This window comes from Miniopterus natalensis, chromosome 14, assembly GCF_054644295.1.
Source record: "Miniopterus natalensis isolate mMinNat1 chromosome 14, mMinNat1.hap1, whole genome shotgun sequence".
Lineage (NCBI taxonomy): Eukaryota > Metazoa > Chordata > Mammalia > Chiroptera > Miniopteridae > Miniopterus > Miniopterus natalensis.
The window spans coordinates 44,782,765-44,810,529 of NC_142094.1; the positions used below are offsets into that span (position 1 = coordinate 44,782,765).

Consider the following 27,765-nt stretch of genomic DNA (forward strand, 5'->3'; position numbering starts at 1 on the left):
ATCCCACAGAGGCTGGATCCCCTCCCAGCCAAGGCCTGGAAAATTAAGGGTTGAAGGAGTTGGCCCCAGAAAGGAGGAGGGGCAGTGGAGGGAGACTCCTGTCTTCAGATGAAAAGGGTTTGGCAGAGGCATCGAGAAGGGGTGGACCCTTCTAGAGAGGAGAGCCCCTCCCTGGTTGGAAGGGGGCTTTTCAAGAGTGGCATCCAGGGATGGGCCCCTGTGCCTTCCTCAGAGCCCCTGGCTTGATCTGCGGAGGCGCTGGCAGCTCCCCAAAGCCTTGCCCCACCCTTACCTCACACCTGCACTACTCCGACTACCACCTGGATGGACCCCTGGCTCCTGCCTGATCTTGGCTGCCAACTTAAACTTCTAAACGAGGCTTTTGCCAAGTCAGTCCCCTGCTCCAACACCTTTGGCGGCTCCCTGTGGCCTATAGAATAAAGGCCAAGTTCAAGTTCAGTCTTTCTTGACAATCTGAGCTCCCCAAGTTCCCTGACACACAACAGTCCTGTTCCAGGCAACATTCATCATTCAACACATATGCCTCGGGCATCCCCCTGCGCCAGCCACACTGTTATACGAAGGTTCTTCTCTCCAAGCCTTCGCTGTAGCTGTTTCCCCTGTGTGGAATGCCCTCCTTTCTACCAAACCCAATCCTCCCAACCATCTCTGCCCTCCAGGAGTTGCCTGATCACTTTAGCCATAGTGCTTCCTCCCGTCCTATACTGAATTTTTTGTGGGGCACTGTTGCCCAACCAGACCATGTGCTTTAGACAAGTCTCCCTGATGAGAGTAGATGCCCCAGGACGGGTGCCATAGAACAAGGCATTGGACACAGTAATTACCTGAGATCCACAATGAAAAAGCATACAATCAGAGTCTGAGGGTCTGAGGTTCAGTCCTGCATTGCCCCTACCAGCTCTGTGACCCTGGGGAGAACACTTAACCTCTCTGAGATTTAGCTTCCTCATCTGTAAACAGGAACAGGAACAATACCTGCCTCACGGGGTTGTTACAAGCATGGGATGAGGTGACGGGGTTAATGCCCTATGTAAACTGTAAGCAGTGTTTATAAAGCAAACAGAAGTGGGAAATTGGGGGAGGAGCAGGAGGGGTTTAGGTTCCTCTGCAGCCTCAGAACCAGCAGGCAGCTCAGGGCAAGGGCCACAGGCGCCAGGAGAAGGGTGGCCGCAGCTGTGTCCCTGCAATGTGACCCTCTCAGTCCCCAACTCTTGGCAGGCAGCGGGCACTTGCCAGCTGGAGAGCTAGATCACAGCCCCCAGGCCCACTTGGGGGGTTGGGGGAAGATATCAGGCGAAGCAACTGAATACCCTCGTCTACAAGGATCCTAGCATCTGCCCTCACCTCCAAGTTTCCTGTCTCATCAAACACTCCAACATTCCAGATGGAGAAACCAAGGCCTGGAAAGACCTGGGAACTCACCTAAGACCCTGACCCTGGACTCCAAGTCTGGCTGGTTTCCCTGGGGCCCGCCACAGCCTCTCGCTCCCAACAGCTGGGCTCATCCTGAGAAGCCAAGCCCTGTGGTGGCCCCCACCCCAGGCCCTCCAAACTCTCCATGACCCTTCCCTCCAAACCCTGGACATCCCACAAGGTCCCTCCAGTCCCTCACAACTGGTTCCTCCCAGGCCGGACTCGGCCTGCCGGCTTCTCCACACGCCCTCGGGCGGCCAGGCTATACGTTTGGTGAATAAAATGTATTGTTGTGGGCCAAGTGGGCTCTGGCTCACTGGCGCGAGGAGAGGGGAAAAAGGGACAGGAGCCCAGTTATTAGCTCAGGCCCAGGCCCTCGTCATAGGCAACACCAGAAGGATGATTGCAAGGGGCTTGGGACAGGCGAGGGGTCCTCCTGACTGTTGCCTTGTCCTCCAGTTCCCCCCTCAGGATATCAGCCTCCCATTCCCTGCCCAAAGCTGTGGGGAGAGGGACTGAGCCTGGGGCTCTGACCCTGGGGATGGCCGGGCTCCCTCTGACCTTTGACCCTTCTGCCTATTCCCCAATCTCCAGGCCTGAACCTCTGCTCTCAGGTTCAGGCTGGGAAGCGGGGGAGGGGGTGTCAGGTAGCACTCTCAGAAATGGAGGGGCTCGTCGAAAAGCCTTCTGGAAATCCCATCCTCTGCCTGCCACTATCCCCCTCTTGCAGCTGAGAAACCTGCTGTCTAGGCTTTTCTGCAATTGTCCAGTAAGACCAAAGACTAAAAGCAAGCCCCTGACCCCTGGCCCAGCTCTTCCCAGACAGACACTGGCACAGGGCACAGCCCAACTCTTTGAGGGCCATCCTGGTCCAGGTAGTCCAAAGCCTGGAAAGCTTCCTGAGGCCAGAGGCAGCTGCAAGCTCTGTGTTCCTGGGGCATGGGGGCTGTGACCGCCATCTCCCCCCCCCTTCCTGCTACAGCTCCCTGCAGCTCTCCAGTGAGGATCACTGGGAACCAGCCTTCTGCTTCCACCTCAGGTTAACTGCCTGGAGTGAGATTAGTAATTCTTGGCCAGCCCATTTCACAGGGCTGGCCAACTGATTAATTGTTGAAGATGATGATAGGAACTCTCTGTGTGCCAGGCTCCCCATGAGGTGGCACTGCATCCACTAAGGGAGGTTATGTAACCCAGCCAAGGCAACACAGCCCAGGATGTAGCAGAGCCAGGGTTTGAAGCCCCACACACGGGGGCCAGAGTGCATTTGCTACACACTGAGCCATGTGGTCGTTGCCCACCAGAAGGCTCCCAGGGAGGCTGGATCTGTGACCTAAAAAGGGTGGAGAGCAGGCAAAGAGTACAAGCAGCAGAGGGGAAAGAGAAGGCAGAGGGGATGCCGGGCGTGCCGACAAAAGGCTGCTACACATCTTAGGGAAGCATGCGGGAAGGGGCCGGCAGCACTGACTCCCACACGCGGATGCCTGGGACGCACATGTTCACACACATGTACTCGCATGCACACTGGGCAGTACCTGTCACGTCCTTTTTGGGAGACTCAGCCCAGCTGGAGAGCCACACTTCCGAGTCCCCGAGAGCAAGCAGCAGCAGGAGAAGAGAATCAGAAGAGAGAGAACCGTTAGGCAGGCAGGAGGTCCACAGGGTGAGTGGCTGCAGGCGTCCCGTGGAGCAGCTGGCGGAAGGCGGGGGAGGGGAGGGGAGTGATTTCCTGGCCCTGGGCTGGCTGCTGGGCGTGGGCCGGAGTGATTACAGAGGCACTGGGACACAGCCGGCTGGGATGGGGTAATGAGGTGTCTGCCGAAACGCAGGCATCCTCTGGAGCACAGAGAAGCCCACACAATCCTTGCTTGGAACAGGGCCCGTGGGTTATTACTGCCCTAGAGAAAGCAGCCCAGACCTTTGTCTTTGGCCATGTGGGTGGCTCGCCCCACAGGGCTTAGTGGCTCCAAGGATCCTCACCAGGTCAACAGGCTCAGCAGCCTGAACCTGGAATTCAAACATCAGGGTTAGAGAGCCCAAGGCCAGTCTCCAAGCTTGAGGCAACAACACCACTGGGCCTTGATGTCTCCTCTAGCCCTTGCCCCAGCCCCACCCTCTGAGAAAGACAGACAGGCCCTGGCAGAATGGAAGGATCCCTCATTTTACAGTCTCACTGCTCAACCCCAACCCAGAAGGACAGAAACCTTTAGTGACTAGAAGACCTGAGGGCTCTATTTCAGGCTCAGAAGCCATGTATGATTTAGGCCTCAGTTTCCTCATCTGTGAAGTGAGGTTAAAAGTTTCCTCCTGCCAAGAGGGAGAAGCGAAGTCAAAGTACCTAAAAGAAAATATGATTGTGAAATGTGATATAACAACATTATGAGGCAGAAGCTCTTAGCCTAATCAATGGTGTTAACATTTCTAGTGGATCAACATGTAATAAATGCTGACCGGCTACTCATGGTGCATAGTAGCTCATTTACTTCCCACGACAATCCTTTGAGGTGTGTATGCATTTTTCACCCCATTTTACAGGGAAGCAGTATGAATTCAGACAGGGGAAGTAACCAGCCCAAGTTCTCACAAGCACAGAGTGGCAGAGCCAGAAATGGAAGGTCTGGGAACACCCCGGCTGGGGCTTTCTCTGCTAAACTGCTCATTGCCTGCAAAGGAGCACAGCGTTGGCTGCAGCAGAGACGATGAGGAGGAAACGTTGAGATGCAAGTTGAGATACAAACTGTTACACACACCCTCATACAAACGTTGAGATAAAAAACCTGCCCTGCTCACCCTGCCAGCATTGCTGCCCTGACCCAGTGACAGAGAGTGATCACAATCATAACAGCAGTAACATTTACACAGCATTTACTGTGCACCAAGCACTGAGCACTTACACATAGTAACTCATTTGTTTTTCACACTAAACCTACAGTGATAAGGTATTCCCTCAATTTACAGATGAGAGAAATGAACCAGAGAGGATAAGTAACTTGCCTGAGGTCACACAGTGTCCACCTTTCATGAGGATACAGACTTCAGGTGATTGTTTGCCACTCACTACTTAAAGCACAAAACTCTCCCTTGCTCGGCAAGCCACCTTCCAATTGCAGGCTGGCTCCCCATGTAGAACTGGGAAGCCTGGTCCTCCCAGTTCTTCCTGTAAACCAACAGAGTGGGACCCCAGGGGAGAGGTTTACCAAGGCCTCTGGAGTCTGACTGGCTAGATTCAAATCCAGGCACTGCCCCTTTGAGGAAGTTACTTAACGTCTCTGAACCTGTTCCCTCACTTGTAAAAATCCAGATGAAATGATACGTTTACCTTCTGGGCTGCTGTGAGGATTAAAAGAGGTAACAGACAATAAGTGCTCAGCACAGAGCCTAGTATACAGTCAGTGCTCAGTGGCTGTTAGCCACCATCAGTGACATCTCCCATGAGCTTGGTTGAATCAGCTCAGAAAAATCACACTCCTGGAGCTGCAGGGATGAGAACCAGATGGTGCTCATACTGGATGCACCAAGAAAAAGCTGACACCCGTCAGATGGCTTCCCATAGGCGACCCCACACATCAGGTCAGTTGGAATGGGGGTAGAAGGACTCTGGGGGACTGCACCCAGAGACAAACATTCTGTGGCCACTGGCCCTAGCAGGGGGATGCCTCCTTGGGCAGAAAGAGCTATGCTGGCCCTGCTTTCATGCCCTGGTAGGGCTGAGACAGGCTAGATGCACCTAGGCTCTCTGAGGCTTTAAGCAGGGTTGGCCACGTGGATCTGAGTTCAGAATGTGGGACTTCATTGCCTGCTGCCACATCTTGCTGGGGCTTTCACTTCCTGCTGCTGTACCCCAGATGTGGCCCGTGGGCTGCTCCCCAGCAAGGCTGTGTCGGACCCATCCCAGCCCTATCTGGCCACACCCAGTCCTGTGCTGACCCAGCTAAGAAGTTACCCACATCTCTCTCCATTTCTACTGTCTCCATTATTTTGCACACCTTCCGTTTTGGTTTCTTTTGGGTTCTTCAGAAGGAAACCTTGTGGGAAGTGCTAACCCCTTTCAGTGAGCCAAGGGAAATGATTTGGCCCAGGCCTGGAGAAGCCAGGAAGACTTGTTCTGCTAGAATGGGAGTTGACAAACTTCTGTAGAGAGCCAGAGAGTCAATATTTTAGGCTTTGTGAGCCATGTGGTCTCCACTGAGACTACTCAACCCTGTGAGTGGGCAGTGTGCCAATAAAACTTTATTGACAAAACCACCTGGTGAGCTGGGCGTGGCCTGTGGGCAGTGGTTTGTCAATTCTTATGCTAGATGATGAGGGCCATCAGAGAGGGGGAGATGCCCCAAAACTCTAGGAGAAAGAAGTGGGGGTTGTTGGCCCACAAAGACTAAATGCTCACAAGGTCTTGGCTGCTAGGAAACATTTTTCAAGAATTATCTTGAAGGGTCTGATGCCCTTCCAGGCCCTTGGGGTTTGGGCATTTGGGGGGATGGACAGGAAACTGAGCCCCTACTAAGTGTACAGCCCGAGCTCATGCCAACCCCCTTCATCCCCCGTACGCAGGCCTTCCCTTCTCTCGCCAAAGGAAAATGGGAAGCGAACCAGAAATGAGCTTGTCTTTTTTTTTTTTAAGTCTTTTTAAAACATGATTTATTTCCCAGTCCCCTGGATCCGCAGAATTAATCCAGTTCCATGGTTCCCACCCGCCAATTTCCCCCTTTTGGAGTGCCTTCTTTCCAGCCCACCCGAGCAAGCCGTCTCCCAGGGTGGGAAGGACCCCCTCGGCCTCATTACGATGAGCAGAGAGCCCCTGGCTCACAAACCCTGGCCCTTTGGCCAGGAGGCCAAGGTTACTGGCTCAGGGCTGGGAAAACGGAGACAGAGAGATGGGGTGAAGGAGCAAGAGACAGGCGCAGCCAAATGAGCAGCTGTGACTGACACAAACCAACTGCTTCCTGCCCTCCCGTTGTCTCTACCTCCCTCTCCTCTGGTGACAGAACAAAAGGCCCTCCAGAGCAGGGTCACGGTGCCTGGTGGAAACCCAGGGGCATCAGACTGGGAAGCTGCCCAACTGATTTTGCTGAGAACCAGCTACATGACCTTGGGCAAGTGGCTTGACTTCTCTGGGACTCCGTGCTCACATCTGTGAAATCAAGCATTTGGGCCCAGGGGTCTCCAAGGCACTTCTCTGATGTTCTAGACTCTTCCTGCAGTACCTTGCTAGTTTCCATAGTACAAGTGCACCACAGCTGAAAAGACTCTTTCCAGAGCCGCAGACTGCCTTCCAGGGAAAACCACTTGAACACATGCTCAATATATGGAAACTCAAGCGAAAAAAGCCCATAATTCAGGAGGTACAGAGCGCAGAGAACCGGAGCAAGAAATTTTTTTTTTAAATCTTGGTTCTTGTGCTTACTCCACCTTTTAGCTCAGATTCTGGGCACTTAAATATTGGAGCCTCTTTCCCCCCTGTAACAGGACGATAAGAATACCGACTTTATCTTCTTCCTAGGGTTGTTTTAAGAGTGAAATGGCCTAATGCCTATGAAAGGTTTTGGAGGGGGACACAGAGGGGAGTGGATGACAGGGGCAGAGCTGGTGACTAAAGCAGTGTGTACCTGGGAGACAGGAGGTGTGGAGACAGGGGTCTTCCACTGGCCATCCCCCAGTACTTACATCCTTGCCACAGCCATTCCTCTTGGCTTGCAAGAGAAGCAAGAACTTAGGCCCAGAGAAAACCAGGTGTCTGCACGTCCTGGCCAAATACAGTGACCTGAGGACACTTAGGTGCTGAACTTGAGTTTCATCAGGTCCCAATACTACAGGTGCCCCTGGTGTTAAGGAAGCTTCCCCCAAACACATACACCCAAGCACTACATGAAAAACACCTGCATAGTCCCAAGTTAGACAAGAGACTCTTACTGCTTCATAATAAGGTTTCTTTTAGCTTTGAGTAACTCCAGAGCAGTGAGAATTGGGTTCAATTTACCCAAATCTAGTCTCCAACCATGTTTCCAGGAATCCTTCCTTCCCTGGTGTCAAGCAAGTTCCACCCATCCAAACTAATAAATCCAGAGTGGGCTGCGAGCCCAGGTGGGAGAGACGGGAGTGAGAACAGCCAACAGCACAAACTCCTCGGAGAATGAAAGCAAACCCAGGGCTCAGGGGACCAGGGCTGGGTCACCCTCCTTATCAGCTTACACAGCCCCCGCCCTGGGCTCCAGGGAGGGGAGGAGATGCAGAGACCCTGCCAGGGGCCCCCGAATGGAATGAATACCCCCACCCCCTTCTCCTCCACATGCTTCCATTCTTCAACATCTCGGCACACTTGAGCACTCGAGACCTCGCCCTCTGTGGGAATTCTATTGTTCCTACCTTACTGCAGCCTTGAACTGGTTTCTAAATATCTGCTCTAGTCTAGTCTTTTCTCTCCTTTTGTACAACTAAACTTCGCACAGAGCTAGATTTCTTTGGTTTCCTACAGACTCCTTGTGTTTCTTTTCCTTTTTCGACTAGGCCACCAGGAAACTCAGCCACTGCTTTCAGGCCATCAACTGATTAGGAGCTGACAGCTGCTGCCCTGTTATTTAAAGGTAGTAATAGAAGGAGCTGCTCTTCCTCTGAGCACATCCCTTGTTGTAGGCACTGTACTGCCATAAGCATACAGTAGCTGAAATCTTTACAATAGCCCCGCAGGGCTAAAAGTCCTTCACAAAGAAGTAATTTACAAAGAAGTGGCTTGGCCTGCATGATATATTCACTTTAGGGGGCCTGAAATAGGCCATGGCGCTCAGAGCAGCAGAAAGAGAGGCGTAACAATGAAGTGATGTGAATGGACATGAATGCCGTCCAGAAAAAGGATGGCCCAGATTAAGATGGCTCAGAAAGCAAGCAAGCAGTGGTTCAAACGTGACTTCCAATAAAAAGTCACAAGGGTAGAAGGCTGGAGGCGCACAACTAAAAGGAGTGTGAGCGGCTGCTGACCTCGGCAGTGCTGTGCAGCTTGCTCCAGGGCGAGCGGCAGCCTCCAGCTTGTCATCAATACTTACAACATGCAAAAACCATGGCCTCGGACAGGAGGGGTGAGGGCTTGATGCTGCCACAGCAGCAGCTCAGGCCCTGGCCCTGCCTCCTATACCCACAGCCCCCAGCGCAGGACTTGCTTCAGGTGGGTGTAATCTAGGCAGTCACACAGGGTCCTACCCTCACTTGGTTTAATGTTCTTATGTCCCCCATTTGAAATCTTTAATAGTTTATGAACGAGAGGCCCCATAAATAATATAGCTGGTGCTGCAAGAGGGCTCTGGGCCACAGAATTCTGAGCTAAATGAATGGAAATACTAAAGAAGAAATTCAGGGCTGACGTTTCTGGTGGGTATCGTCTTAAAGACAGAGGCGATCCTAGATGGGAAGACAGGCCATTGTTTGTCTCTAGGTCGCTTCTTTCCCCACCATCTCTGGCTTTTTGGTGGTAACCCAAAGGCTGGAAGAAGCATGTAGGGACTCAGGACCAGAGAGCAGAAGGAATTTGCCCAAGATCACACAGCAAGTGAGTGGCAGGGCTTAGGCTAGAATAATTATACTAGTTACCACTTTCTTAACACTCACGCTGGGCACTGCTCCAAACATTTTATGAGCCCTACCTAATTTAATCCTTACAACAATCTGTATTTTACAGATGCAGAAAGTGGGACCCAGAAAAGTTAAGGTTGTTCCCCAGGCCCCACAGCAAGGAAGTGATGGGCCAGACTTGAGCCCAGGCAGGCTGGCCGGGAACTGGGAACAAAGGGGCCTAAAACAGGGAACTACATTCTCTGGATCCTCCCTGGCCCTTGGCCAAGGGAGGCTCATTTATTTCTGCTGGGCTTCTCTTTGTAAATGCAGCCATATTCCTATTCATTTTGTTCTCAGTAAGAAGGGACCTGCCTCCTTCTCCAGGAGCTGGTTTCTCAGAATCCAGAGTCCACGTGGGGGCAGTCCAACCCAACCCGGGGTAGGAATGCACCACTGGCCCTCCGGCCACTTAGCTATGCAGTCAGAGAACAGTCAGTTTCCCCCGCTCAGGTGGGGAATGGGGTGGGGTGGGGGCTGGGCTGGGCCTGGAGCCATTCCACAGCTCCTTAGGGACTAAGTCCAAAGGTTGCCAGCCTAGGCCATGGCTGGGCCAGCAGAGACAGCCCAGCCCAAGTGGGCAGAGTGGCCAAGGAAGCCCAGAGGGCACTGCAGCTGCCTAGAGGGTCTACGTTGGCAGGGGGTGGTGGGCAGGTCTGCCACCCTCCCTCCACCTGCTGAAAAGACCCAAAGATTCCTGGTTAAAGACAGGTGCTGTGGTTAATCAGAGGCATCGTGGGTGGACAGAGGGGCTCTGGATGGGAAGGCGGGCGAGGTTCTGAGCCTCCATTCGCAGCAGCTGCTGCCTGACCCCGCAGTAAGCCCCTTGGGTTGCAGCCTCCCCCTCAGTTCACAGGTTCTCCCCTCACCCTATGCCGGGCGTTGGTGTGCAGAGATGAGACAAACTCAACTTTGTTCAGAGTTCCAGGATCCCAGCCACCCCCCTCCCTGAAGTGGTCCGCCTTGGTGGTCCTCCCACACTTACTGAGCTATTCCCTAGCCAAAGCCCATAGCAGTGGGGATGAAGCAGCAGCAGAAACGGGGGCCAGCGAAGCAGGATGGAGTGAGCAGCTGCTGGGCCTACAGGCCCCCAGCTCTGCAGTCTGTCTACCTCCCTGGCAGTCTCCACAAGAGCCGTGAGTGATGGAGTCAACAGCAATGGACTCGAACCTGGCATTGCCAGCCCAGGTCCATTGCAAGTGGGACATCTTGTGTTCTCAAGACTGGACTCTTGCTATCAGATTATCAATGAATCAGCTGCTAAGTATTTAATGAGCATCTACCATGTGCACAGCTTGGGGCTGCTGGCTATGACCAACTGACTCTCCACGGTCTGCCTCCAAGCTTTGGAGACAGGACACAGATATTCATGATCACAGACACTTTCTCAGGTGTTCCGGTCTGTGTCAGGAGTCACCTAGGTTGGAGGAGGCAGCGTGACTCCCTCATCCACCTTCTTGGCACTGGTGGGGCTGCCACTCATGTGCATACTCACTCCCTAAGGCTGCCCAGACTGACCACAGGGCATACTTGGGCCAGGCACAGTGAGCTGGGGTGGGGTGGGGGATACAACAGGGTTGAGTCTTGGAGGCCTCGAATCTGTAACTAGACCCTAGCTTTGGGGCGGGGCTCACTATGCTTTAGCTGACATCTGGCTGGACACTGTCATTGACTGGAGCCAGACAGGGGTAGAATGGAGGATGACCCACTTCTTTAAAATTATTTTTTTTAAAAATTGGTTTCAGAGAGAGGAAGGGAGAGAGGGATAGAAACATCAATGATGAGAGGGAATCATTGATCAGCTGCCTCTTCCACATCCCCTACTGGGGATCGAGCTCACAACCTGGGCATGAGCCCAGACCGGGAATCGAACCGTGACCTCCATGGAACACTCAACCACTGAGCCACACTGGACAGGCAAAGATGACCCACTTTTCAAGGTTTGCCAGCTTCCCTCATCTTGCCCTGGGCAGGATCTCTGTATTGTTCACTAACTGTGTCAACTGGCTCCAGAATGTCTGGTTCGTACTATAGTCCTAGCAAGTGTCTGGTAGGTGCTTAATCAAAATTTGTTATGAGTCTCTCCAACTGGATCTTAAGTTCTTTCAGGGTCTCAACCCTGTCAGTATTCTCATAGCACCCCAATAAATCCTCAGCGGCTCATGGAGGATGCACATTCATTGTGCTCAGTCCCAAGGGTTTCACGTGGAAACTGAGGCCAGGCTTACCCCACTGCCCTGGGGTATTCTTTGCATCAGGTCCTTGCGCTCTCTCTAGTCCAGCTTTTGCTGGTTAAGCCACGTACAGGCCTTCTCAGGCCGGGAGACGCTGAGCCTAGTTTGTGCTTGGCGGAATGGCTCACAGGCAAATACCTGAACCCGGTAAAGCATCCCTGGAAGACGCTGGCTCCCAGTCTCTGTTGGAAAGCCCTTCAAAGAGACTTTTTAAAAAATATATCCATAACCAATGTGGTCTATGGCAAGATGGATGTTGCAGGAAATGGGAGTCTAAGCAAGAACAACTGCCTTATCTATAATGTCTGGCAGGAACAGGGCTCGGCAGGACTCGGAGCAGCCCCCATGGTGTGTGCTGGGTGCCCTGGGCCTCTCCTCACCCTCACCCCTCTCCTGCTCTGCGAGGGCCAGGACCAATGCCCTGAGCTCTCAGATGCCACGTAAACACAGCAGTGTGAGTGCATACACACACCAATCCTTGGGAAATCCCCAAATCTGGCTGTCATGTGACTGAGCTATGCCCAGAGGGCTGCGGCTGGAGGGCCTAGAGACAGAGGAGGGCTGAGTGTGTGAGCTCCCTGGAGAACACAGAGTTAACCCCCTGGCACTGCAGCTCAGGGCCTCTGGCTAATGCAGAGCTTCCACCTGGAGAGAAGCCAAGAAGAAGAGCCAGTGCTCAGAGGGCCCCATCCTCACTACCCAAGTGGGAAGGTGGGACCACTTCTCTAGGTCCCCCTGGTCTTCACCTGTGATACGGAAGGGCTGTTCTTTCTGTGTTGATTCTGGTTCATCATCAACCACTAGGGAGACCCACTGGCTGGCGAGCCCTTCCTCATGGAGACCAGTCTATTAGTCAGATAGTTAATGAGCACCTCCTAGTGCCAGGCACCTGGCTGGGAACCCGTTAGGTCAGTGGTCATGCCCTCCTTTCCCAGGCAAGGACCCACATCCCCCAGGAGACTGCTGGAAGCGGGTCCTCCTAATGATAAGGAAAGGGTCTCGGGCAAGTTCTCTCCAACCAGGGCACATGTATTCATTTCATACTTAGGACTTTTAAAATTTCAACAACTTTAGTGAAGGAATGGCCGTTTCACAATAGCATCGGTAGGTGCTTGTGGACGTAGAGGACATGCCTCAGCCCAGTTAGGAGACGTGGCACGCTCGGACAGCGAATGCCGAGTGACCAGCTGTCCTCCACACGGCTGCTCTCCCTCTGCTCCAGGCTGACTCATTCAAAAACCCCCGCAAACCAGGGCTGGAGGCCTCACTCGACACCTCCAGGCAGGGCTGTGTGCCTCCTTCTCACTCTGCGCCAACACCATCATAGCACTTGGGCATCATATTATAACTGCTCTTTACTTTCCTACCTCCCTGACCCGACTGAGAGTCCTGAGGACAAGGACCTCATTGGATCCATCTCAGTGTCCCTGCGCTTCCACTGCAGGGCCTGGCACAGAGTTAGTGCACAGAAGTTCACTGGACAGGTCTACACGACAGCCACAACAGAGCTGTGGGGTCAGCTACAGGCCTGGCAGGACAGGAACCATCTAATCCTAGAAGGGAAGTCTAGCACCAGTGTCCATTCAGAACCTTGCTTCCTAGCAATTTGGCCGTCAAGGGTTCCCCCCTGCCTCCAGGAGAGCTGCTACTAGTGTCAACTGAGCCATGGGCTTAGAGCAGAGAGAGCAACTGAGGTCATCAAAGAAGCTGAGGACAGGGCCCTCTTCATCAGAACCCTGTGACCAAATGCAGATGAGAACTGATGGAGGTGCTCTTGGAGCCACCATGCCCCAGGGAGGAACAGGGGCATGGCAGGGAGCTGACACACCAGAAGACAGAACTAGGAAAACGGGTGTTAAAATGTGCCGGTTTCCTTGGGGGGGCCGTTGCCAATGTACAAAGAGTCTTGGTTTGGCCTCTTGTCACTAGCCTATCATCACAGCTTTACAAGGACCTCACCTTCCTGCCAGGAACAGTTATGCACTCAACCCTGACCCAGATCCAACACTCCAGAGCCTAAGGTGCTCCAGGACCGAGCTGGGAGACCTAGGGTAATGGGAAAGACAGCCCCAGAACCTGCGGGGGCCTCTGCTATAACACCGCACCCATGAGCCAGGAGCGGCACTGGGGAAGGAGCACAAACAAGTAAAGGCTGACATGGTCCAGTTTTCTTGGTACAAGACTCCAGGTCTACCATTAATAAAATACATCTTTGCACCAGCTGCTGGGGTCACACATGGCGATGACAAGATCCAGGGGGCAAAGCAGAAAGAGTCAGGGAAAACCACTTTCTTCCCTGTAAACATGTAAGTTTTACTGAAACTTTGGAAAATTTTTCTTTGCCTTCACATGCCAAAACTGGCCAATTATAAAAATGCCACAAGCCAATGAAGTTACACACGCTACATTTCTATTTCTAAACAAAGTAACTTTAGATCAGAAAAAGGTGCTAAAACAACAAGTAATGCACATTTCCCCAAATCTTTGTTTTTCCATTGGCTTCATCATTACTGGAAATGTTGCCTCTTTTGTCACATGTCTATAAACCAAAAGCCGAAGTGAGAAACAAGTTATTTTCTGGCTGAGGGCTGCAGCAGGGAGCATTTCTTTGCTGGACCACAACGTGGGTGTCTCCTCCCCCAAGAAGAAAGCCTGATGGAAATAAAAGGCAGATGGAATCTCGTCACGGCCTCTTAACGAGGCAAGAAGGGAGGACAGTGGCTGGGCAGGGCCGTTCTCCAGGGCCCCAAATGTTGGGCTGGTGTTCTCTGTCCTCTGATTGATCTTCCTTTCCCAAGCTGGCCCAGCCTCCCAACTTAGGAGATAACCAAAGGCATCTACAAGGAGCAGCCCCATCCAGTCACTGTCCATCACCGGACTCTGATCCTCCTGCCACCTCACTGCCCATCTACCCTGAACACCGCCATTAACCCACATGGATGACCCATTCAAAAGTCAACCCTGGCTTGGCGTCAGAATCCCTGGGGAGCCTGTCAAAATGCTATTTCCCAGCAGCGCCGCCAGAGGTGCTGACTCAGCAGGTCTGGGCAGAGCCTGGGAGCCTGTACATCGGCGAGCAGTGCAGGATTCTGGAGCACACCTCCAGGCTTTGCACATGCTGTTCCCTTCCCAGCCACCTGGCTATTTTCCCTGCAGGGGCAGCTGTGGCAGGAGCGAGGGGCTGGAGAGAAATTCAGCAGGGCTGAGAGAATGGAGGCCACCAGCTGGCTGCCTCCTCCTGGGAGCGCTCTCGCCGACTCCTGCCTCGTGTGTCCAGGCCCGTAGAACGGAGGGGCCGTGCTGCCTCTGCCTGTGGGCGTCGTGGCACAGACACGCGCACGTGAGCGTCACTGACACGCGGGCTGGCCATGGAGCTGCCCAATCAATCAGCCTCCTTTCATTTCCAATTAGGTGGCTTTGAACTCCAGGGGTGACATCAGGCTGAGGACCTGGAGCCACGAAAATTAAAAATCGTTTTGAAACACCAGCCAGGGTGAGACGTGCCAGAGGCGATGCCTCCGCAAGACACGTCCGCTTTGGGAGCTGGTCATTGGACGGTGCCAGGAATATCCTGGCCATCTTTACTTAGCAGCCTGGGCCCTCTTCACTGCGACGGATGGCTCAGGCAGAAAGAAAAGCCCTGGAAATTGCTTTGAAAAGTCTTGCTGATACTCTCTCCAAGGCTTGCTTTCCAGACTCATCTCGTGCCCCCCTTCCGTAGCCTTCTCTCCTGCCAGGCTGGACACCTCTCCTTCCCCAGCCCTTCCCTCCTGCCCCCAGCCCCCTTCCCTAGCTCTTCTCTCCTGCCAGGCTGGACACCTGTCCTTCCTTCAATTTCTCAAACTCAATCCAGCCTCCAAGTCCCTGCTAATGCCCAGCCCCCCCACCAGAGGGACCTGCCCACTCCTCCACTCACTCAATCTCTCCCTTCCTCCAGGACACATCTCTGGCCTCTAGCACCTTGGCTAGCCCCCCTTTTATGTGACTCCCACAGCTCACGGATCACAACCCACCCTGCCTTGTATTTGTTAATGAATCCCTGACAATGCCCTGCTTTCTCAGGTGAGCCGTGAGCTCCAAGAGGCCAGGGACAAGCAACTGCTTAAGAGGGAGGAAAGCCTCAGGGCACCCTGCACTCTGGAGGGGAGTGAAGGGTTCGGAGTCTGTGTTCTTAATTCTATAGAATATCTGCAGTTGCTGAGTATAGTTCCACCTCCTCTGGGCCAGGCCCAGGGCTCACAGAATGGAAATAAATGCTTCAAGTGGATCTTTTTACTCTCAAATCAGAGGTAAGACCAAATTCTCCCCTCCTTTCAGAAGCCATTGGTAATTAAAACAATGGCAGCTACTATTATTGGGAGCTTGCTATGTACAGGCCCTCTGCTAATCTAATCCTTACATTTAATCGAGGCAGGTACAATTTTTACTCCCATTTTCCATATGAGGGCATGAAGGTCAGAGGTCAAGTAAGTTACAGAGCAAACATGGCAGAGAAGGGGTTCAAACCCTGTCTGATACCAAAACCTAAACTCACATCTCCAAGCAAAACGTGCTTCTCCTTGGTGTAACTCCAGCAACACTGATCTCATTAATTCTGCCCAATAATAATGCAGGTTTTATGAACACTAAAATGGAAGCTGGCCTGAGTTCACTAATTTTTCAAGGAAAAGTATAAAGTAAACAGGATTTCATGAGAAACATCCACACTTGCCCCAAAGAACAAACTTGCAAAACTCTAGAGCAACTTCATTTACATTTAAACCAGTGGGAGCTTCAGGAACTCCTGGGTAGGACAAAGCACCAGCCCCTCCGCCTGGCAACAATCCCGGGAGGATTCCACAGGATCCGTGGGCTCTTGCGCCCCCTAGTGGTGCAACTCAGAACTCCCCAGTCATAGGCCCTGCAGAATGCAGCTTCCTAGAACTAAGAGCACCATTACATCTTTTCAGGTCTGCAGAGAAGCCTCTGCTCTGAGAAGCCCGCTCCAGCCCCCTCTGAGCTCCTGGAGTAGTGCTCACCTTGGGGAAGCCAATCACGGCTAAGAGCAACAGGCCCTTCCTACTGCCAGGCACAAGGCCCTGTAATAGCATCACCTTGAACTCCCTGCATCTTCCTGCAGGTAGCTGCTCTGATAACTACATTTTACAGGAGTGACAGTTTCATGTGTCAACTTGGCTAGGCTACAGTCCCTGGTTATTCAATGCACACTAACATAGGTGTTGCTGGGGAAGATATTTTGCAGATGCGATAAAGTCTACAGTTAGTTTGCTTGCAGTGAGATTATCTAGATATTGGGAGGGGGGAAGAGAGGGAAGGGGGATGAGTCAATTAGCTGAAAGGCCTTAAGGGTAGAGCTGAGGCTTCACTGAAGAAGAAATTTCATCTTGGACCACAACCCTAGCCTGTCCTTGAATTTCACACTTGCCTAGCCAACCCCCATAATCATGTAAACCAAATCCTTCCAAGAAATCTCCTAATACGTATATAGCTCCTACTGGTTCTGTTTCTCTAGTTGAACCCTGACCAACACAACAGAACAGCTGAGGTAACAGAGCTCAGGTAAAGGGATCTGCCCGAGGTCACATGACCAGTAACCTGTGGGACTAAGAATGGAAGCCCAGGCAATCTGACTCTTCCCAGAGCCCAGATCAACTCTTTCTCACAGCCTGCACCCAGTCATTAAAATCCAGCCTCTTGCCCTGTCGGTGTGGCTCAGTGGTTGAGTGTCAACCTATGAACCAGGAAGTCACAGTTCGATTCCCAGTCGGGGGCACGTGCCTGGGTTGGGGGCTCGATCCCCAGTAGGGGGTGTGCAGGAGGCAGCCAATCGATGATTCTCATCATTGATGTTTCTATCTCTCTCCCTCTCCCTTCCTCTCTCTGAAAAAAACAAAAAATCAAAAATCCAGCCCCTCCACTCCTGCTAGAGTCCTCATCTCTCATCTGTCTCCTTTCCTTGTTGTCTCTAGTCATCCACTAGTCAGAAAAATGCTTCTAAGATCTAAGTCAGATCACAGCGCCCCCTTTCTCCAGGACCTTTTAGTGGCTCTTCATCTCATGGCGAAAGTCAAAATTCTTAAAATGGCCTGCAAGGCCCACATGGTCTATCCTGCTCCCCCTATCTCCAGCTTCATCTCTGCTCTCACCTCCTACCACCTTGACCTCTCCTCTTTTCCACCCAGCCACAAACCTCCCTGCCTTGTCTCAAGGAAGCCAGCATGCTCCCACCCCAGGATCTTTGCACTCACTGTGCCCTTGACCTGGACTGCTCTTCCTCAGGTAACCATGCCACTCCCTCTGTCTAATATGCATTCTTGTAAATACAGTTCATCTCACCCATAGAAAACTCCATAAACTCCTTGAAGGCAGGAAGACACATTCCTGTAAACTCAACACCTGACACAGTACCTGGCATACAGCTGGTGCGAGGCCTGCAGCAAGGTCTTCACTCTCAAGGTGGTAGAACTCAGATAATAAAGAAAACGCAAGAGATAACTGTGCGGGGAAGACGCAGGGTGAGTGGAGGGGCAGCTAGGCAGTGGAAAATGGAGGTAGCTTCTCTGAGGGGCCAATTAAGCAGAAATCTTAAGAAGGAGCCAGCCATGTGGGAACAGCATTCCAGGCAGAGGGAACAGCAAGTGCAAAGGCCATGTGGAGAGAACAAATGATGTGCTTAAGGAATGGCTGAGCAGAGAGTGCTGGAGTGGGAGTGGGGTGGGCGGAGCAGGAGAGGGCAGGGTGGCAGGCAGGGGCCAAAGCACACAAGACTCTGTAGGCTGAGATAAGTTTATTTTGGTTAGGATGGGAAGGACTTTGGTGGATTTAAGCAGAAAAGCTCACTATTTGGTACATGTTTTGAAGCACTCACTCTAGCTGTGGTGTAGATAAAAGTGTAGAGGGGCAAGGGTGGAAGCAGGGAGGCCAAGGAGGGAGCTGGGTCAGCAGGCAGAAATGAGGGGAGCTTTCCAATGGGGGGAGGGAGAATTGGACGGATCTAGAGGTCAGGTTGGCAGGTAAGGGAAAGCGAGTAGTCAAGAGTGACTTCTAGATGTTGGGCTTGAGCAACAGGGTGGATGGTGGAATGGGGAAGATGCAGGAAGGAGCAGAAATTTGAGGCTGTTTTCAAGGTCACTGGTCCTGCCTTCTCCAAAAGGCTGTATGCTGCCTGAGAACTTTCTCCCTGTTGATTGCACCCTTCCCACCAGGCCTGGTTTCAAGTCTTGACTCTGAGCTCAAAAAGAGATCCCTCCAAGAGATCTTCCAAGGAGGAGCTGGGGCTTTGGGGTCTAAACTGTGTGAAGTGATGAACAGCATTCATTTTCTCCAGGCATGTCCTTGGCTGGAGTGACCCTGAGAAGCTTCATGAACCTCATGCTTGGACTCAAATCCTCACTTTGCCAAAGACTTTGGCCAGCTTCCCACTCAAAGCCTGTTTCTCATTTGTAAAATGGGAATCCCACCCACCATGCCACATGGCTCTGAGCAGCAAATGAGGAAACATATGGAAAGTTGCCAGCACATAGTAAATGCTCATTAAATAACTAGCTAGCTAGCACTTTGGGAGGGATTTCCAGGTTGTAGGTAGTGTTCTAAGAACCCTTATATATATTAGTTTATCTAATCCGCATTATAACCACATGAGGTATGTATCAGTCAGGATTCCTCAGAGAAAGAAGATATATATGGAAGCTTGGTGAGCTCAAAATCTGATGCAGTGGGCTGGCAGACTAAATACTCAGGGAAGAATTGCAGTTCAAATCCGAAGGCAGGCTGTTGGCAGAATTACTTCTTGTTCAGGGGAGGAGAGGTCAAATCCTTGTTCTACTGAGGCCTTCAACTGATCAGATGAGGCCAACCCACATTATAGAAAGTAATCTGCTTCGCTCGAAGTCCACTAATTTAAAAGTTAATCTCATTCAAAACCCACCTCCGTAGAAACATTCAAAATAATTCTTGACCAAATGTCTGGGCACCATGGCGGAGCCAAGTTGACACATAAATTTAAATAAAGTTAACCATTACAGTGTGTATGAATAATTTTTTACAATGTGTATGTATACTATCCCCAATTTGCAGATGAGAGAATAGGCACAGAGAGGGTAAGAAACCTGTCCAAGGTCTCAGAGGAGGAAAGCCAAGCTCTAAACTCCTGCTGTCTGGCTCCAGAGCTGGCACTTTAACTGCAACGCTAAGTGGCCATTATCCTAAGCACACCAACGGAAATTAAATCCCTCCATCCACCCTTTTTCTGGCCTGTGAGTCTCCACTGGCAGAGAAACTGGGGGAGGTTTTCCCCAGGTGGGGCCCTGCACTGCTTAAGCAGCAGCACAGAATGTGAGATTCAGAGACTGGGGATGGGGGAACCTGAGGGGTTTTCTGGTCCAGCCCTTGACTTTACAGAGGGAAACTGCGGCCCAGAGTAGAGAAAGGACCCACCCAAGGTCCCACGGCTTCAGAAAGTATGATGATGATGATAAATTAATACTTCGTAGTTAGGTGCTGCATGTGAGGTAGATACTATTATCACCTTTGCTTTAAAGAAAATGAGGAAATGGAAGTGGAGGTTATAAAACTTGTCTAAGGTCACACCCAGCCAGAATACAAGCCCAGGCTCAACCAGTACACTACGTGTCTGAGGCACAGGGCAAGTCTCTTGGGGAGGGGCTGTGACAAAACACAGTCCCAGGCTTACAGCTCCTTCCCAGTTCTCCTCCTGGGGCTCTGACTGCAAGTGACAACTGAGGCGACGTTGCAACTCCTTAGGTTCATAAGGCAGCCTACCCTCCTGGCCACGGAGGAAAGACCTTCTGCACCAGTGGGCAGGCACATCTGAGCCACCCCCTGCCCAGCTGATAGGCCCGTGTACACACATCTCATCCCACAGCCGTACACACCCCAAAAAGGGACACAAAGACATGATCACAGACTCCAACCCACAACCAAATAGCCCAACACACTGGCACACATACCCAGCATCTGTGCACCCAAACAAGCAAACACAGCCTCACAGCACACAACTATGTAGACTGTCTCAACCCCACATACACACATGCCCCCCCGTACCTCAACCAGGATGCAACTTTTCACATCCCAATAAACATATAAGCAAACACCTGTACATGTGAAACATACAAACCCACAGTCAGAAACATACACTATGCAATCACACTGCCCCCCCCCCCTTCACATCCCTTCCATCACATGCAGGCACTCACACCTCTGCTGATCCACAGGCCAAGGCACTTGGACACAGATGCCTCCCCACAGGACCCATTAACCTGAGCCACGTGTTTATACACACTTCCCACATCCCCAAGGGCCAGACACCCCCATGGCTGCTCACCCCATAAATATAGGCAACACACATGCCAACAGCTCTAGTGAGCTCCCCCCAATCCATACACACAGAGCCCTAACTCCTAGGGACCACCCTCCCCCAGTCAAGCACACCCCGCCCACACCAGGCATTTGCCCCGCCCGGCCTGCCCCGCCCCGGAGAACCCTTCCCTGACCCCAGCGGACAGCGCCCGCTCCACCGCGGCGTCGGAGGGCTGGCGCCTCTCTCCCTGCCGCCACCCGCCCCGCACACTCTGGGCGAGCCCTGGCACCTGTCAGGCCAAGGCCGCCCCCTCCCATCCCGGTCTCCGAGGGCACCACGCAGGGCTGCCACCCCCGCAGCAAGGAGAGCGCGCTCAGAGCTGCGGGAGGAGGGGGGAGTCTGCGCCGCAGGCCTTACAAACTCAGTCACTCAAGTGCGACCCCCCTTTCCAGTCCTGGGTGTCACCTTCCCGCGGGTAAACCCTGCGTCTCTATGAACATTTCCATCGCCGCCGCACCACGGGAAGGATCCAAGGAGAAGTCACAGCAGTGCCCAGCAGTGGGCACCGCAGCCCAGGGCGGGAGGGGGGAAGGATCGCCCGTGAACGCTGTGGGGGCTTAGGCCCTTCAGGAGACACCCCCACACTCCCCATGCACCCACCCCCACCCCCACAGGGGACAGCTGAGCGACTCCGTGGGCAGAGAAGGCGCAAGTACCAGAGATCGTAGGGGCATGAAGGGCGCACCCTAGCCCCGCAGGACCGCAGGGCAGGTGGGCATGGACCGTCACCCCCCCCCCCCCAAGAAAGTGCTCCGCAGGGTCGGAGAGGCGCGTGCACGGAGCGGGAGGGGAGGGAGGTTGGAGGGACAAACGCCCGGAGTCTCCCTTACCTGATTTCCTCTTGGAACTGCCATAGTCCCTGAAAAAGAAGCAACAACAGATAGACATGGTTAGGGCTGGGCGGGAGCGCGGGGCGGCGGGGCGGCGGGGCGGCGGCTGCAGGGCGCCCACGAGCGGGCTGCGGTGGGTCCCCGGCGCCGCTGCTCATGTGATCCCCGCGGCCGGCGAGCCACGCGCTCCGCAGTCGCACGCACTGCGCGCCGCGCCTGCCTGCGGGTTCCCAGCCAGTCCGGCCTCCGGGCACGATTCCCCCATCCCGCTCCGCCCCGCATGCCCCGCCCGCCTCGCCCGCAGCCAGCGCCCCCGACCCCGCCCCGCCCCACCCTGGGCCAGCCCGACAGGAGGGGCTCGATGGGCCGCTCCCCAAGCCCTTTCCTAGGCACCTTCCCCCATCCTCGCGGATGCGGGAGGACAAGGCAGGTTCCCACGCACTTTGTAAATAGGGAAACAGGCTCTGGAGGTTGGCTGCTAGAACCCAGGCCCTGCCCGCACTGGGAGCCCGCTCCCCAACCCTGCAGGGCTTCCCCTCCCAATTCTTGGCATTGCCAGCTCATGCCCACTCAACCTTTAAGTCACTACTGAAATGTTACCTCCTTAATGTCTCTTCCTCGACATTTACCCCCTCTTCAAACTGGCCTCCAAGTAATATATATTTGTGTGATCCTTTGATTAAAGTCTGTCCCTGCCCTAGACCCAAGCTTCCAGCCAAGAATTAACCCAGCCTCAGGATCAGGCTATTTCCCAAATCCTGCCTCCAGGTGCCCCCCAGTGCTTGCTCCTGCTGTTGGCCCCTCCTACCACCCCCTCCATTCACAATCCTCAAGGAAACAAGTCTCACAGGCCCCTAAAATGCTAGAGGTTCTGGTAAGTGCTCAGGAGCTGGCTGGGATCTATCTGGAGACAGAGGAAATGCCTTTCATTTCCCCTGGGGATCAAAGAAAATGCCCATTTCGGGCTTTGGTCAAAGCCAACTGGCCAGCTAGGTCCACCTGCTGGAAAGGGACAGCAGGTTCACAAGGAAGGTGTCAACATCATGGAGACTCCCCAAGATTCTAATTCCAGAAGTCTGGGGGTAGGGTAGCCTGGGCTTTTGGGGTGTTTGGTAAGCTCCAAGGTAATTCACCACACAGCAAAGAGTGAGGGGCTCCCCCTCTCTTAAAGTCCTATGTTTCCTAAAGTTTAGGCTCAGAACTCAGTGAATGGGAATGCTGGGGCTGAGGCCTGGGCACCTGCATTTCTCATACCTCTCCTGTTTGAGAACCCCCTTCTAATTCCATGCCTCTTTCAATCCTTACCTCCACACTAAGAGGAAGGTCCTATCACCCCCACTTCACAGACGAGGAAACAGAGGTTCAGCCACTGCCCAAGGTCACCCAACCCGGGGAAGGGTAGTGGTTTACAAGCCCACCCACAGGAATGAAAACTGCAGGGTGGGTGGGGAGGAGAAGGATCTGTTGAATCTGTTGCCTCCAAAGGATTAGGAAGGTGGGAGAGTCCCCTTGTGCCTCTCCCACACCTGACAGTTTCATCTCCTTGGGACAGAAGGCAAACGGAGAGACTGTGTCCCCCAGAGGGCCTGGCTGTGCCTTTTGACTCAATGGTGGGGAGAATTCCCGGTGAGGAAGAGAGTGTAGTATGGTGACTATGTCCTGCCCAGTGGACTCACCACTCCCAAGGAGGAAATTTATTTCTCAGGCATTTTTGCAGAGTGAGGCCCAGGGAAGGGCAGAGGATGGATGGCAATGAGTAGCTGCCCTGCCCCACCCCCCTCCCCATGTTCCCTCTGGTCCTGCAGGAGAAGCCCTCTGGGCCTGGGATCACCATGGCCCACTGACCATCCCCTGGCTGCCAGGGGGTAACCTCCTCCCAGTGATGGCCACCTTCTCCTTATTTGTACAGCTGCCCAGGATCCTCTTTGAGCCTGTAAACAGCCCCGGTGTAGCCGAGGCTGGGGGGGGGGGGGGGCAGGGGCAGGGGCAGCAGACAGGCCATTATCCTGTGACAAGGGACATAATTCACAGGAGCTGAGTGCTTCCTCTGTGCCAGCACCAAGTCAATGATTCTCAGCTTGGTCATTCACAACGGGATTCTCTGGGGAGCTGGTTACAAATTCAGATGTGCCCCCTCCCACCTCGGGGAGGGTTTTCTGAGGCTGGGCCACTGTTGGCTGAGAACCTGGGGCCCAGCACAGTCTCTGTCCCCTTTGCAACAACCCTGACATGTAGGGTTGTACATTAGACCCCAGCCACCCTTAAGCAACATTTATGCTTAGTAAGAAAATGCACTCGCAGTGTCAAACCAGCTTCCAGGCAAATCCCCTGGCCAGCCTGTCCTTCAACCAGAGCAGACCCCTTCCCACCAAAGACTTCTAGACTGCTGCAGGTGGTGAGGGTCCTCACTTGGCAGGTGAGAACAAAATTTAACAAGCTAGACAACTTGTCCAAGTGAGTGGTGAGGCTGGGGTTGGGCTCTGAGAACCTAGGCCTTGCTCTGGGGGGCTCAAGGCAAATCCCCAAACACTGCCACCCCCTGGAGCACTGGGTGCAGGGGAGGGAAAAGAACACAAGGCCCAGGGGCCTGAGAGCTCACAGAGTTCAAGGAGTGGAGGCCGAGTCCTGGCAGTGGGGCAGCCGGGCTGTGACTGAATGGAGGGAATGGCAGACACAGGAACCTTTCCTTCCCAGCATCTGGCCTCCAGCCTCTTAGCAGTTTCTGGGTGGGCACCTTTTAGCAAAGCCCTTTCATATTTTTAGCTGCTGAATATGCTGAGAAGCAGTTTAGGTATCCAGTGGCTGGGACTCCCCCATGCCTCACATACTGGGACATGGGGGGGGAAGGGCAGGGCTCCCTGCCTCTGGCACGCCTACCTCCCGCTGCCCTGCAATCAGTCCTGGCCCTGGCAGGACAGCAAGCCCCCTGTTGGGGTCCAGTTCCAGAACAAGTCAAAATTGCCCTCCTCTCCCCTCCTTGCTCCAATTCTCGCTCTGAGCTGGTGCTGACAGCCCCCACCCGCTGGTGACTCCACTCCAGGAGGTCACAGTCTAGCCTGCTTCCGACCTGCTGCTGAATCACTATCGCCCAGGGAGCCACAGGAAGGAGAAGGGAGGGGAGGGAGGTGAGCGCCAGCATCTCCCTGTAGTGCTGCCAGAAGCTAATGTAATTGAAAAGGCCTCCCAAGCTGTGTCCTCACTGTGTCCTCACATCAGGCCCCTTGGCATTCTCTGCAACTGGTCCAGAGGTGATGAAGACCATGGATACAGTGACCAGCCATTCCAGGCAAACCAGGACATGGGACTTTCAGGACTTACACTGGGAAAGTCACAGACAAACTGGGACAGCTGGTCACCCTGTGGTCCACAGGTCTGGCCTGGCTGGGAAAGATGGGAGGACTTCTACCCAGCACCACCTCTCCCCCATTTAAAAAGGAACTCCTGAGGCCTCCCTCTACCCCACGATATAAACACTTCATCTCTTGGCCCTTCCTCACTGGATGAGGTTCTGAATGAGGTTCATAGAGCAGGCTCTGGAAGCGACAGACTCCAGTTCAACTCTGCTATTTGCTCGCTGGGTGGTCATCTCGAGCTGAGCTACTTGCTTTGCCTCTGGAGGCTCTATTTCTCTGTCCACAGGATGCAGATCATCACCATACCAACCGCTTAGGAAGCGGGGAAGATGAACCGTACAGTATGCGTGAAGGGGCTCGCACAGTGCCCAGCACAGGAAATGCTGTATAACTTGTCTTTGCTGTTATCCTTTCATCCCTGGACCTAAGCCCACCTTAGTTGCTCCCCAAATGGTAAAGGCCTGTAGAGCCCCGAAAACAAAAGGAAGTGGCTTTTTGAGAATCTCACCACAATGCTAGCAGCACAGTGCCCAAGAGGGGCAATTCCAGCCTCATTTTCAGAGATTTTGGTTTTCACAGACACCAAAAAACCCTGGGTCTTGGTCTAGCCCTGTCCACCCAGGAAAAGCCTGTTTCTGCACACTGAATGTTTGATCTGGGCTCCTCTGGCAACAATCATATTTTCAGGGGGCCACTGATGTAGGAATTGGCTGTTCTGGACTCACTGACTGGGACGTGTTTAACCTCCCAAGGTGCGGCCAACTCTCAGAGCCCCAAACCAACAGATGCAAAGGGCCTGCGTTTTCATGCTAATGGCACCCAGGAGGGTCAGCTTTCCTTTTCTTCTTTTTCCCCCCTTCATTTCCCTTGGTGAGACATGCTGTATTCCTGCCTCGGACCTTCCAGAGAAGAGGCTGGTGTTGGCGAAAGCAAAGGGGAGAGGCTGGAGGGAGGGAGAGGGAAAGGCATTTAACAATTTGTTGTGTGTTGGCCTCCCATTTTGCACATACCTCCCCACCCTCTACCCCCCCTTGAAAATTCTGAGCAGGCATCTGATCTCAGTGTTCTGAAGCAGGCAGAGGTGGTGTTAACCCATTTTATGGATGAGGAGACTGAGGTCCTAAAGGCTTAAGTGGCTCGCCCAGGCTCATGAGGCTACATTGACAGTCCTGACCCATAGTCCTCCTCATGCTGAGGCCCACCAGGGATTGGGCTGCAAGAATAGGGCACACAAGCAGCAGGAGCAGGTTCCTGGCTGGGGAAAGAAGGTGACCATCCTGCTGGTCAGCGCTTCCAGAAAGCGAGGCAAAGCCAGGAAGAGCCACTGAGGCAAGGGAAAGTAGGAGAGGAAGCCTTGTTTGAGTGGGCCAGCTCCATGGAAGGATGCTGAGTCCTGCCAGGTAGAATTCTGAGAGCTACAGGGCCTTGCCCTCCGCTGCCTGCCACCCCTCTCCCCTTTCCATCCTTGCTCCCATCAGCGAGTGTCCTGGCAGAGGAGGACACGCATGCACAGACTTCCAGCCTAATGTTCTCACCCTCCTGTCTGCTGGCTGACATTGGCTGCTTGGCCCAGGACGCCTGTCTGCAGAGCCTGCTGCTGCTGAGAACTGCTTGAGAGGCTGGCTAGTTTGCCAGATGGCTCTGGGTGACCTTGAGAGCCAAGTGGTCTTGGGGATATGGGTGGTACCTAGAATATGGGGGCTGGGGTATGTGTGTGTGTTAATGCAACCCTGGCCGAGGGAGTGACATGGAGCCCGTGGGGTATGTAAGAAAGATTTTTGACTGTTTTTATCAGCCAATAAGCACTTTTATAGCTCCTGCTGTAGGCTATCTCATGAAGGCCTGTGCAGGCACTAGAGACATATAGGACAGGCTCTGGCCTGCAAGTTTGGGGTGAAGTTGAAGGAACAAAACTACCTAGCACAGTGAGATCTTGCATTCTGAAACATTCCAAGAGACACAGGAGTGGTTACACTCCAAGTGCAGAGAAAAGATCCTAGGGCTGCAGGACACCCAAGGCAGCTCCCTGGAGGAGGGAGCCTTGACCTACCTAGCCTTGAAGGATCAGGGGGTATGGACCCATGGAGAGGGTAGAGAGGGTAAAGCTCTACAAGCAGGAACAAGCAGCTCTAACCAGAGGGTGGTGAGCAGAGGGGCAGCTAGGGGAAGGCCAGGATGGGGGGAAGGGGAAGGGGAAGGAGGGACTTTGATGTCTGGCTGTGAAATCCAGAGGGTTTCAGGATCAGAGAGTAACACTTGGATGCACTGAAGGAAGAATTTTGTTAAGAGGCGGGGTAGACAGCTAGGGGGCGGGGTGGGAGAGAGGTTGTGACAAGTCTGGCAATGATGTCACCAGCCGGGGATTCTGGGCCTGGCTCTGCCCCGCAGTGGCTGGTGGACCTGGGCAGTCCGCTTGAAACTTGTACTTTTCAAATGACAGGGTGGCACTCAGTAGTGAGTTCTGAAATCAACTTAGTGTGTCCCAACAGCATTTAAAAAAGAATAAGTGATCAAGTCACCCATAGTAAAGCTAAATATTGTTTTGTGAAACTTCTGTTTCAGATGTCGATCTTCCTGTTTGTCTGTCTGTCTGTATTGGTTGTGATGTGAAATTTCTTATTGTGGCAAAAAACATTTTTAAAACACTGACAAATTCTCAGAACCTCAGTTTTTCCTTTTAAAATCAGGCTATTCTGCCCTAGCTGGTGTGGCTTGGTTGGTTAGAGCATCGTACTGTGCACCGGAAGGTTTCGGGTTCGATTCCCAGTCTGGATGTGTAAGGTAGGCAAACATTACTGATATCTCTCTCTCACATCTCTCTTTTTCTTTCCCTTCCTCCCTCTCTAAAATCAATTAAAAAAAAATAAGGCTACTCCGAGTATCCTCACAGGCAGTTAATTCTCTGTGAAACCAATACAGTGAGACAGTGTGTTGGTCCA

General features: G+C 53.1%; 1 protein-coding gene across 2 annotated transcripts in view; it reads right to left on the bottom strand.

The window, feature by feature from the left end:
• Nucleotides 1-27,765, bottom strand: part of SH3PXD2A (SH3 and PX domains 2A) — a 205,676-nt gene that overhangs the window by 59,260 nt on the left and 118,651 nt on the right. Inside the window, exons 6-7 of one of the 2 annotated variants that reach the window (XM_016219893.2) lie at nucleotides 21,474-21,502; nucleotides 2,967-3,011 (exon numbers count right to left, since the gene is read on the bottom strand). In XM_016219893.2, the coding sequence (XP_016075379.2) occupies nucleotides 2,967-3,011; nucleotides 21,474-21,502 (74 nt within the window). The remainder of the gene's footprint in view (nucleotides 1-2,966; nucleotides 3,012-21,473; nucleotides 21,503-27,765) is intronic. The other variant, XM_016219894.2, reaches the window with a different exon arrangement.